Below are 12446 nucleotides of genomic sequence, written 5' to 3'. Positions count from 1 at the left end.
TCAACCTTTCACCTTTCCTTCTCTCCCCCGTCTTATTCCTACAACTGTGTCGGAGTAGACGGTCGGCACGCTCTCCTGAGGGAACTTACTTTCAATTTCCAGGCGGTTGAGGACATCTACTGCCACGGCGTCGACCTCCAGCTCACAGGTGCTCTGCTTCGCCACGTCATCCAGGACTAAGGAGCTGCAGACAGAATATTATTATAAAACCTTCAAGCGCTAGCCAAGTCGAGAAAACATCATGGATTTGATTTGTAATTCGCTTTTGATTTTTCAGTTTTTGTTTCTTTGTTTTATAAAAAAAAATAAAACAAACATACGAATAAAAACTTTTAAAGAAACTAAAAAGAAAATGTTGGTGAGAGCAAACGAGAAAAAACTAAACTTTAAACTAATTTTTGGGATATTTCAAACCGCAGGAGGTAACTCGTCACTGGCTGTCACGTTGCAGCCGGTAGGGTATCTAGTAAAAACAAAAAGATAATGCAGCAGCGTCTGCGCAGGTGGGACTCACCAGGGTATGGCGTTCTCCTCCCAGCGGACGAACGTACCCCCCAGGCTGCTGTCGTTGAGCTTGGAGGTGCAGGGACTCTTCCAGGGGCTGATGCTGGGACGACTGGGAGTCTGCCTGTCTGGGACTTCTGCAAGAAACACAAACACAAACATGACATGAGTGAAATATATCATTGTGCTTCTCTGAGGATAAAAAAAGACATTTCCATTGATTTCACAGGTGGAAATTTACAATAGACATGAGCCACAGCCTGAGCTATGTAAAGTAAAATGAGTGTGATTATCTGGATGGTGTCGACAGGTCTTTCCCTCTGTGACCTGCAGTGCAAGTAAAATTAATTAACTTAATGACTGAACTTTGTCAAATTGTTGGCTACAACTTGTGTTTTAGTTTAACAGCTTAGATTAAAACTCAGTGAAACTGATCTGGGAACAGAGCTGTGGAGGAGCAGTGATGTCACAGGAAAATTAATAAAGCATTTCCTTCATTTCAGATTTTAATAGGCGTTAAAAATAGGAAATGTAAAAAGAATTTATAAATGAACCATTAATCTATAAATAAATACATCAGATTTTAAAATGGATTTACAAAAACAGCACAAAACACTCATTAAATAAACCATTTAAAAATAAATGTATTAATTCATGAATAAATGACAAATTGAAAAACTAAAAAAAAGGAAAACTATTATTATATATTACACTATATGAATTGAGGAATGTATTCCCATTTTAAAATGCTCATTACTACATTATAATGTAAAACCATTTTATAATTTATACATTTAAATTCTACATTATAATGTAATTTATTCATGAATTGATACATGTATTTATAAATGTTTTATCTAATGAGAGTTTTATGGTGTTTACTGATGGATTAACCGTTCATTCATAAATTCTTTTTACAATTACTAATTTTAATTCCTATTAAAATATGAAATTAAGGAAATGGTCCTGGTCCTCCATACACTGACGAAACGACCGGTCCATCAGACGGGTTGTAAACGAGCTGACAGGTTAAAATGTTGCTGATTAAATAACTAATTAATATTTACATGGACAATTACATGGGTAATTATTTTACTGTTATTGATTGGGGTGAAGACAGAGTTGTTATTAATGATATAAAGGATGAATCCAGGTTGTAACAGGAAGTGAGACTGAAACACGGCGTGTTCAGGCTGAATAATGGACTTCGAAACACATTAAGAGTTCTATTCATCTTAAAATGGCCCATTTTTCTCGACCGGCCCCTTTCATCATTCCTTCACTTGATCCCAGATTAAGAACTTGCTTTCAAGTTTTATCACTTGAGGGGAGAAGAGAATGTAAACAGGTGTACCCATTATGGGAGTATTTTGGCTTCTTTGTCGTACGGGGGGATTGGAGCCTCTTTCTATTGATTGCATCATTGTAGAGGTGGATCAAACATGGGAACCCGGCTTTTGTCAGAGGAGACTCAAGCGTGGGGATTTTGAAAAAGGAACTTTATTAAAGTCAAGTGAGGAATTTCCTGTCCCGACTCGTCAACGCCGTCACACGTGAAGGCGGAGCGGAGGTGCAGGTCTGAGGCTACGACTAAGCTCTGATCAAACGGGGTCCGTCACACGGAAGAGCACTGGGGTTTTTGTGAGGGATCTGAGGAGGGACCCCTCAGTCTGACACGCCCACCGCGAGGCCCGAGGGACGGAAGCGTCCGCAAGAATTCCCGGTGGGCCCCTCGTCTCAACCAAGCCCAGTCTGTATTTGCAGTGGGGTCGGATCTGGACCTGCCCCCCCCCCCCACATCAGGTCACATTCGGCTCCCTCCTACAGCTGCTCTGCAGTGTCAACACTTTAAGTATCACAGCGTTTGTACCTGGCAAACAGCGGGCAACACGGAATCCAAACATAAGATTGAAGATATTGATTATGTAAAACAGAGAGAGTCTGGAGACGTGGAGAAGTCCCTGCTACCAACACAAATATGTGCTCGCTTGTTCTTCTTCTTTTCTTTTTCTCCTTACAAGTCTGAGCTCTCTCTCTCTCTCTCTCTCTTTCTTTCCTGTTTCTGTGGAAACTTCCCACATGATTTTCCGTTGGTTTTTACTCTTTCGTTTTCTGAGCAGCAGTCGAAAGGAACCGAAATGGTTAAAATGGGCAAGACGATCCGGAAAGGGCACGGGAAGAAAATGTGAAAGCAAAAAGTGCACGAGGGGCAACGCGAGGGAGGAAAACACAGAGAGGGCTTTCAGAAGACAACAGAGGCGTCCTGAGGCAGAGGTGAGATCACGACTAATTCAACGTGACAAAAGCCACGGCAGCCGGTCCCGGGCCGCTGTCTGTCCCCGCTGAGTGCAGTGAGCATGAAGGAGCCCTCACTGTCCACGCTGATGACACAGCCAAAGTAGGCCACTTACTCAAGGGGGGGGGGTCTAACATAAGAACTGCCCCAAAGAGAAACAAGGTAGACAGGTGAGGGCAAATGATTAACCATTTATTACATAATCACAACCTCAGGACGAAGGAGAAGAAAACCGGGACACAAGGGGAAAACGCCTCATCTCTTACCTTTGCTCTGGCTCCTGCGGAACTTGACGGCTCCCAGGTTGAGCAGGTTCATGCCGTACAGGTTGTAGTCTATGAAGAGCTGCAGCAGGTAGGGGATGTGGCCCTCGTGGGGCTGGTAGCTCTTGCTCATCACTGCTCCGCTCTGCAGCAGCTCACACACCCTGCGACACACACACACACACACACACACACACACACACACACACACACACACACACAGGTTATTGAGACACTACACACGGTTTCTTTTGGTCTTTTCTAACATAGTGGGTTAATGGTCACAACAGGTTGTTTTTTCATTTCACTCTTTCAACGCGTCTCCCAGTGAAAACAGACAGAGAAAAGACCTGTTGATGTGACATAGTGACATCATAAAGACATTAAAAAAAGGCCTTTATTTTTACAGCCAGAGGAAATAATACAACTGTCTTTACACGCTGAGGGATTCAGAAACTCAAACTGACTTTGATGTTTAAAATCAATGTGAGGTTAAACCCTCTGAGGTCGACGGATGTTTCTATTAATATCTTTGCGATAGCACAGTTTAAATGTTGTCTCCACTTTCCCTTATATATTCTTGTGAGATCATACGTGAATCATTGCCTCTAAAATCTGGTTAAAGTGACAAACACTACGACTCACTGATATTACAAAATGTCATTTTAGGCATTTATTATCTATCATTCTACTCATATATTGCACTATTTTTATGACTCTATAGACTTTAGTAAATCCATTTGAAACATAAGAACAATTCATCCAGAACAATAAAGGTTTGTTTTCACAAAATATTTGAAGAATTTCAAACACTAGGCTTCAAGTTTTCTTCTCTGCTCCGCGACAAAAAGGGGCGTCATTATAGAAAGAGCTGAGATTGTTCTGAAATTTAAAACATTTAACACTTTTATTTAATGTACAAGAACCCTTTAAAAAGGTGAATTTAAGAAATGATGTAGAAATCAAATAAACGGCTTCAGACCTCAGAGGGTTAAAGTGTGTTGAACCTGTTCTCCAGAATCATCCTCACAGAACCACAGTCCTTTCTGGGTATGCGAAGATGAATGGGGAGCAATTCATGTTTAAGGTCTGTCCTGGAGTCATGTTTCCTCCATAAAGGTCAGAGCACCATGCTGACTGACTGACTGGCTGATCTGCAACTCAACCCCCTCCTCTTTTCCTTCCTCTCTTCTCCTGTTTTCCTTTAATCTGCACCTCACCCTCTTGTCAGTTATTCTATTTATCTCGCTCCTTTATTCTTCGTCTTCTCCTTCAGCCTCTGCCTGTCACTCTCCCTCCTTCCCTTTCTGTGACTCACTCGCTGTCTGCCAAGTACCAGTTCAGCAGCACGACTCCACACCCACACACACACACACACACACACACACACACACACACACACACACCACACACACACACACACACACACAACACACACACACACGCGCGCTCTCCTCTCAGCCAATCAATTTGTACAACTGAGTGCGCAGCGATCGATTTCAGTTTAGCGAGAGCCGGAGTCATGCGCGCGCAGCCCGGCGTGCAGCAACATCAAACGGCAGGAGCGCGGGGATGATCTCTTTTCACATTAAACTGCATCGATCCGCAGTAACCTTACCTTTTGACCATCTGCGGATTGAACAGATAAATCTTCATAAAGTGCTTCTCCTTGTTGTGGTAGCCGTAGAAAGGCCTGAGAGAGACAGAGCAGAAGGGAGACATCAACCTGCGACGCTCATCATCAGGACCCCCCCCCCCCATTGTTATTCTATGAATCTTAAATAAGATTTGTAATCGTGTTTCACGCTATTTTTGGGGCGAATCGGCTCCGTTAATGTGACGATGACGAGGCGCTTACATGCCGGAGACCAGCACCACTTTGAAGACGTGCTGGGTGCTGGAGGCGGGGTTTCCCATGGCAACGTTGAGGGCCCTGTCGATGCTGAAGGCCACCTGGCGCAGGTAGCGCTCCGGCTGCTGCCCATGGCCGTCGTACGGCACGTAGATGTAAGGGAACACGCCGTGGAGGTGGAGGCATGTCTTCTGACCTGCAACAACAACAACAACAACAACAACAATAAAAATCTGTTCAACGACAGTTTTATCCATTTCATCTGTTTTGTAGAAACTTTTTCATTCTAGATTAATTTTACAACACGCTCTCAGAAACAGCTTCACTTTCGTCAAATCACTTTCATCTTCTTTCACTGTTTCCCAGTTTAGGTACCTGAGCACTGTGACCAGCAGGGTCGAGTTTCAATGTGGTAAATTAGTCAGAGCAGCATGTTGCAATGATGAGGGATAAAAATGTTTCAAGCGTGAGAATAAAACTCACAAACTCATAAAACAGAGGAACGCAAACAGTCTGAAGTTAGACTGAAAGTCTGCAGCTGGATACGTTTAAGCAATAAAGTCTACAGACTCTGAGAGAGAGACAAACACACCATCTACACGGTATCAGCTGGGGGGGGGGGGGGGGGGGGGGGGGGGCACAAACTAGAATTACTGTCTCGTGGTTTTACGCCTCCGCCACTCGGACTAAGGTTGGCCTGAAGAGTTCTCGCGTTCACGAGGCCCGAGTCATGTTTCGTGAGGTCACCATGACCTTGACCTTTGACCTCTAGCCACCGAACTCTAATCCGGTTCATCCTCGAGTCCAAGTGGAGATTTGTGCCAAATTTGAAGAAGTTCCATCGAGGCGTCGCTGAGATATCGTGTCCGCGAGAATGAGACGGACAAAACGATGACGCCTACGAGGAGCAGTTCAATTAGAAAACAACAAACAAACAAACACTTTATGAAACTCAAAGTATCAACAAATCTAAACACAAAAAAAAAAAAATCACCAATATGAATCAACCAACTCCGCTCAAACACTCATTCTCTCGACCTAGTGACACGTAAGACGATGTACTGCATCAGTTTGACTTCCTTCTACAGACACTATTAAATCTACTGACAGGGAGCAATTGAGATGGATGGAGAGTGAGAGGGTCGAGTAAACTGTTTCTTCCACCTGTGCGTCCTCTAGAACGATCACTGCGGCGCAGCACAGATGGATGAGTGCGACAAAAGCCTGTAACGCCACGACTCACGATGCACTCACACGCCGTGTTAAAGCAGCCCATTAGCTAAATAACTAAATAGAAACCAGGTGGGGGGACGTTGCAGAGGATTGTGGGTGGGAACGGCGGTGGAGTGGAGAGGATTGAGGTCTCGAGTGATGTGAAGTGAGGTCAGCCGGTGCGTAGAGAGAGAGAGAGAGAGAGAGAGAGAGAGAGAGAGAGAGAGAGAGAGAGAGAGAGAGAGAGAGAGAGAGAGAGAGAGAGAGAGAGAGAGAGAGAGAGAGAGAGAGAGAGAGAGAGAGAGAGAGACATGCTGGAGAGTCATCTGAGGTAAGCTGTGCTGCAGACAGACACCACGCTATGATTCATTCCCTTCACGCCGCTATCTGCCCCGGCCAGCGCTCGTGTCTGTGCGCTGCTGCAGGAGCCTGCACTGTGTTACATAAGGGATAATAACAGCAGTGTAAAAAATTAAGACAACAAACGCCGGGAGGTGCAGAGGCCGACAGACGAGGACAGACAGACAGACAGACAGACAGACAGACAGGGGGAGGCAGTGTTGAGCAGGAGCTCGGCTTTTGCCCCAGATGTGTCTGCACATGCCCGGAGACATTACTGCCTTCCTCACCATCACTGCTGCGGGTGGAGCTTCAGGAGAGGAACCAGTAGGAGGGGGTGTCTGGCACTACTCCTCCACCCCAAACACACACACACACACACACACACACACACACACACACACACACACACAGCTTGCCAATTGTCCATCATCTCTCATGCTATGACAGATGCTGTGTGAGATGTAATGCCGCAGGACCCCAAAGTGGAGGCTCCAAAAGTGGAAGAAGTATTCCTAACATCTCTTTGCACAACGATGCATATGACTGCTTCAGCACGGGAGGGGGGGGGGGGGGGGGGGTGTGACGCAAGATGAAATGTGATGTTGAAAGACAATGAGCTTCTCACGACAGAGTGTACTGCACTGATACGACTGAGGCTGGAGCTCACAGGTGGAGGTCCCTATGGAGGGGAGTGGTATCACTGTGTGTGTGTGTGTGTGTGTGTGTGTGTGTGTGTGTGTGTGTGTGTGTGTGTGTGTGTGTGAATCACACATTGGAAATTTCCACTTGTCTTTGTGTTCTTGGAAATGAAATAAAGTTTATTTGAACGGTCGACTGGATGAGGGGCCACATTATGAAAAACAGTCCTGACAGAAAATAAAGTGTCGGATAACTGGAGACAAACACTTCCTGGTTCCAGCCTCTCCGGTGTGAGGATGTGCTGCTTTCCTTATTATTATTATCATATAAAGTTTGTAACTGAACACTATAAATATCACGATCTGCCCCTAAAATGACTGTTTGGTCGTTGTATTTATGATTTCCTGTTTTAATTTGAAATTAGCAAAAAACCAACGACCCAGCTCTGATTGGTCACAGTCTCTCCTCCCTGAGTTACAGTGTTGAATAATGACCAGAAGTGTTTTTGAAGAACATTTTGATGTCACAGTGAAGTTGACCTTTAACCTTTTGCATATAAAATGTCATTACTTCATTTTATACTTATTTGAATTGTGTCATTATTAGAGAATGAATTTGTGAGTCGTGGCCACAAACATGTTTTGTGAGGTCACCATGACCTTGAACTTTGACCTTTGTCCACCAAAATCTAATCAGTTCATCTTTGAGTCGTGGTGAATGTTTGCGGCAAATTTGAAAAAGTTCCATCAAGTCGTTACTGAGATATCGTGTCCATGACAACAGGAAGTGGTGAACAGTTAATCAATCAAACGATCAACAGATTCTGGTATCCAGGGAGATGATGAGAAACAGTAGGATCCGCTCTTCTCAGTCTAGTCTGCAGTGTGTACCTTTGTGTCTTCGCTGAACAAGGCCAAGGTGTGTGTGTGTGTGTGTGTGTGTGTGTGTGTGTGTGTGTGTGTGTGTGTAGCCACACAAAGGCTGGCAGCCACTCCACTGGTGAGGGAGCAGCGAGGACGGCACGCGCCTGTCTGTCCTCAGCCTTCCGTGTCAACATGGACTCTCTCTTTCTCTCGCACGCCAACGCGCACCGCGAGCAGCCAATGCCGGCTTCTGCTGCAGTTGCTAAGCAACAGTGCCGGCAAAGCAAAAGCCCCTGATGGACAGGGGGGAGAGATAAACAAGTGATTCTTTCCACCCAGCTGGTCAGGCCACCGAAAGAGACGGAGGGGGAAAGTGTGTGTGTGTGTGTGTGTGTGTGTGTGTGTGTGTGTGTGTGTGTGTGTGTGTCTGCATAAAAGAGACAGAAAACAGGGAGGGATATGAAGTCAGAAGAATAAAATGAGGACAGCTTGAAAGTAAAAGCAGAGTGTGCGTGTGTGTGTTTGTGAAATCCTTCTCATGTTACAGACAGAAGGAACATCTGCTGCTTCAGACAGATGTTGGACAATTAACCAAGAACCATCTGAAACTGACATCATGAACATCTAAACTGATCTTATTCATGTCACAATGGCGTGTTGTGCAAATTTCTCCCGACATAGCGAGAGGCCCTTTAATGCACCACAGGGAGAAAAGCAGAAACACATCCAACACAAAGCAGCTGTGGTGGACGATAAAATCGAATATACTCGACGTATCGCGGCTTGTTCCACGTGGGAGGAAAAAACATCCAGTATAAATTCAAAAAAATCGCAGTTCACAAACAATAATGGTAAAATTTCACGCGTTGAATGTGTTGATGAGATCTCATCCAGTGTAAAGGTCTGTGTCCATGTGTAGTGTGATTATAGATCAGCTCTAGCTTCTATATTAATACTGTGAAAGTATCAAAGCCTCAGTCCACAGAGAAATGCACACAGCCTGTATTCAGAAACTGAGCCTTAAAACCAGCCGTCAGGACTTCTGGAACGTTGTGATGTCACAATTTACATTTGCGGTGTTGATTAATCCTCCATCAACTGAGTAATTGATTAATTAATCGCTTTGCCAGGGAGCTACTTTACAGGTTGTGCATGAGGCGGTTGGAGTGTGTTGTGGGCAGTTTCCTGTCTACCTTCCAGCTGGAGGATTTCTGAATGAGGGAGGGAGGGGCTGTGACAGCCTCGGGGGTCTTATCAAGGAGGGGGTGGAGCTCTGAGGCAGAGGCGGGCCTCTTTGCCAAACGCCTCCCTCCGTCTCTTCTCCTCCTCCCGCCCCAAACTTTCTCACTGTAATCAGCACTGCAGCTCCATGACTCAGCACCCGTCGCAGGAGCAGCCACCACGGGGTCAGTAAGGCAGTCAGCCCGAAGCTTAGTTAAATAATAAAACCAGTCAGTTAGTGAGTCTGTCAGACGGCGTATCAGCCACTTAGCCGAGCAGACAGCTGTTAACCTGCTGTTGGAATGGGCCACAGACAGAGACAGGAGCAGAGAGCCATTTAATCAGACAAACACACTGCAGCGTCTACAGTCTGAGTTTAAAACACAAACAAAAAGCTAAACTGCAAGCGTGCAGCAGAACAACTGCAGGCACACGCTACCACAGGCGGACAGCAGGATGCATCGGCTACAACGAAAGGTGACGAGTTGATCGTTAGAAAACTAACTGACAACCAATTAAAAAGGTCATTTATGGAGAAGAAGAAATACACAATAGGTTAAGGCAGCGTGTTCCTGGCGTTACACTTCCAAACACTGATTCTCAGATGCTTCGTTGTAGTGAATATCCACTCGGGACAACTTCGCTCCCTCCTCCAGCCTCCAGCTGCTCAGTTTACTGACAGGTCAGAGGTCAATGAAACAGCCTGTTGAGCTAGTCGGTAAATTTTGAATTCAAACTGGTCATTTTTCCCCTGCGTTCAACCCAATGTTTGATTTTTTAATAAAAGGATAAATATTATAATGCGCTGTAATATAATAATATAATGAATAGTAGTAAATTACAACGTGCTGAATGTTTGGTGTGTTTGAACAGCCCAACGCTGTGAATGCCTGTGGCCTTCTTCCAAGCTCTGCTCTCATACTCCGTCTCTACGTTTGACTGACCCAATATGGCGACCGCGCACCATAAACACAACATTAGACGGGAAGCGCTGCAGGTTAAGTGCTGTGTATCCCGGTGGTTTACTTTGTAGATTCAACACATGGCTCTGAAGACGCCAGGTTTCCTCAGGACGAGAGCGCGGAGTCAGCACCGGCCATCAGTCATGCTGCTAACTTTTTCCTTGGCAGTAAACTCTGTTTACTCTGTCAGCCGCTCTGCCTGGTAACCAGCTACAGTTTCAAACATTCAGCTGCAGTTTGGGAGTCCAGCTCGTTATGAGGAAAACAGTCGCTTTTCCTGGCGAATGTTACAATCTGTCGGTGATGGCGCTGGACGACAATGAGGTGAGTTTCCGTCCCTTCTGGTAAAATATGTAAATATACAGAGCCAATATACACAACTGTTGATTTTCGCTCGAGCAGCAAAAAATTCTCACTCTGTTACGAAGATTACTTCTGCAAGCTGAAAATACAGGAACAGCCCGCCGGAGCACAGAGGCAGAGAGAAGGTCCGAGGTTTTCCAGGAAACACTCGCACATAACAACGGTAACAGAAAACACATCTGCACACATCTGCCCGGCAGAACACAGTCTCATGTGAGACCTTGTTGGGAATGTTGCGTTTGGTGTCGCCGGTTATTCTGAAGCTCAAACTGAACAACCCGACTGCGCTGAGAGGAGGCGCAGCAGTCGCTCTGTCAGCTCTGCATGTGAGCACAGTGCACCAAGTTCAGTTTCCCTCCTTCACTCTCAGAGGTTTTTTTCTTTTTTTGGGGGGGGGGGGGGGGGGGGGGCAGCAAGACTGTCTGTAATCAGACAGACAGCTGCCACAGGGAGGAGTGGAAGAACATGTTAATGAAGCCAGTGTTGGTATTAATTAAAAAAGCCCAGGGAGAGCCGTGTGACATCTAAGACAGAGCACTCCCACCGCCTGGAGAGGGAACATGACAATCACACACACACACACACACACACACACACACACACACACACACACACACACGAAGATGGTGGAGACAGTGACGTCCCTCTCCCACAAGAAATTAAGTGCCAAAACGTTAATGTAAATGTAGAGGGTGGGGTCTGTGCAGAGCAAACCTGTGCTGCAGGGCTGCACAATCAATCGAAACATAATCGGAATCATCCTCCGTTATTTGGAAATTACTTCACTTTTTTTCTTCTTTTTTTAATGCAGCCTAAGACAGCGATTGCTCTGTTCTGATCAATAAAACGGTTCATATCGCAATATGATATACATAGATAAACTGTCTCAGGCTGTATTAAAATAAACTTAAATAAGTAACAAATAAGAGAGGATGAATTATTTTTCTCCACCGAATTGCCGCTCACATCTTCTCCAGCGTCTTCTCCTCGCTCTGGGCCAGTGTCGGGGGGGGGGGGGGGGTGGGGGGGGGTGGGGGGGTGGGGGGGGTTTACATTTAAAATATGTTCTTCTAGGAGCAAGTCTCTCAGAAAGGTAGTGGTCTAGAAAACAGATGCCTACACAGAAAAACACAAACAGCCGCCACCCACGCAGAACCCGTCAGCCTGCTGATGAAATTGGAAGTGTCTGTTTTGTGTGTGTGTGTGTGTGTGTGTGTTTTTTTTTTTTACCCTGCAAATATGTAAATATAGTTGATTCCACGCAGGAATGAATGCCGGCCAATCAACAGCTCCTCTGCCAGGGGAGCGTCACTGGCACCAGCCTTCGTATTCTCTGCTGCTGCTCTAATGAGTTAATTGCTGCTGGTGTGTGTGATCATGTCTCTCAGGGATGTTGGGGTCATTCCAAATGGATTCCAGTAAATGTTAGTGAGTCCAGCTCCAAGATTAAGATCCTTACAGAAAGATTATAGAAATTCACTGAGGAACAGTGAAACAAATATCACATCAGCCCTGAAGTCAGACATGCAGGGATACACACAGCCACAAAATGAATAGAGTTCCTGTGTGTGTGTGTGTGTGTGTGTGTGTGTGTGTGTGTGTGTGTGTGTCTTGGGGGAAGAGCAGAATGACTGCAATAAGAGGAGGAGTGAACAGAGGAGTGTGACAACCCTCTGAATCACAGTCTCTCTAATGGATTCACTGCCATCGTCTGCTGGTTGAATCAACAGCTGGAGAGCGGAGCGGCGACAGAACACAGACGAGCAGCGAGTGTCTGAACCAGAGCGCGAGAGGACTGTATGTTCCCTGCTTTAAAATACTAATAACACACAACAGCAGCATCGCATCAGGCTGTTGATGTCCGGCCATGGTGGGGGGGTGGGGGGGTGGCCTTTAGCTTCTATAGAAACCTGATGGGAAGGTGAATGA

General features: G+C 45.6%; 1 protein-coding gene across 3 annotated transcripts in view; it reads right to left on the bottom strand.

Annotated features, from left to right (window-relative positions):
- Positions 1-12446, bottom strand: part of rev3l (REV3 like, DNA directed polymerase zeta catalytic subunit) — a 52619-nt gene that overhangs the window by 25998 nt on the left and 14175 nt on the right. For all 3 annotated transcript variants that reach the window (XM_056404617.1, XM_056404618.1, XM_056404619.1), the window contains exons 2-6: positions 4922-5111; positions 4682-4756; positions 3067-3227; positions 515-641; positions 90-184 (exon numbers count right to left, since the gene is read on the bottom strand). In XM_056404617.1, the coding sequence (XP_056260592.1) occupies positions 90-184; positions 515-641; positions 3067-3227; positions 4682-4756; positions 4922-5111 (648 nt within the window). The remainder of the gene's footprint in view (positions 1-89; positions 185-514; positions 642-3066; positions 3228-4681; positions 4757-4921; positions 5112-12446) is intronic.

This window comes from Seriola aureovittata, chromosome 19 (assembly GCF_021018895.1).
Source record: "Seriola aureovittata isolate HTS-2021-v1 ecotype China chromosome 19, ASM2101889v1, whole genome shotgun sequence".
Lineage (NCBI taxonomy): Eukaryota > Metazoa > Chordata > Actinopteri > Carangiformes > Carangidae > Seriola > Seriola aureovittata.
Note: the sequence above shows the minus strand (reverse complement) of the source record. Positions and strands in the feature narration are given on the sequence as shown.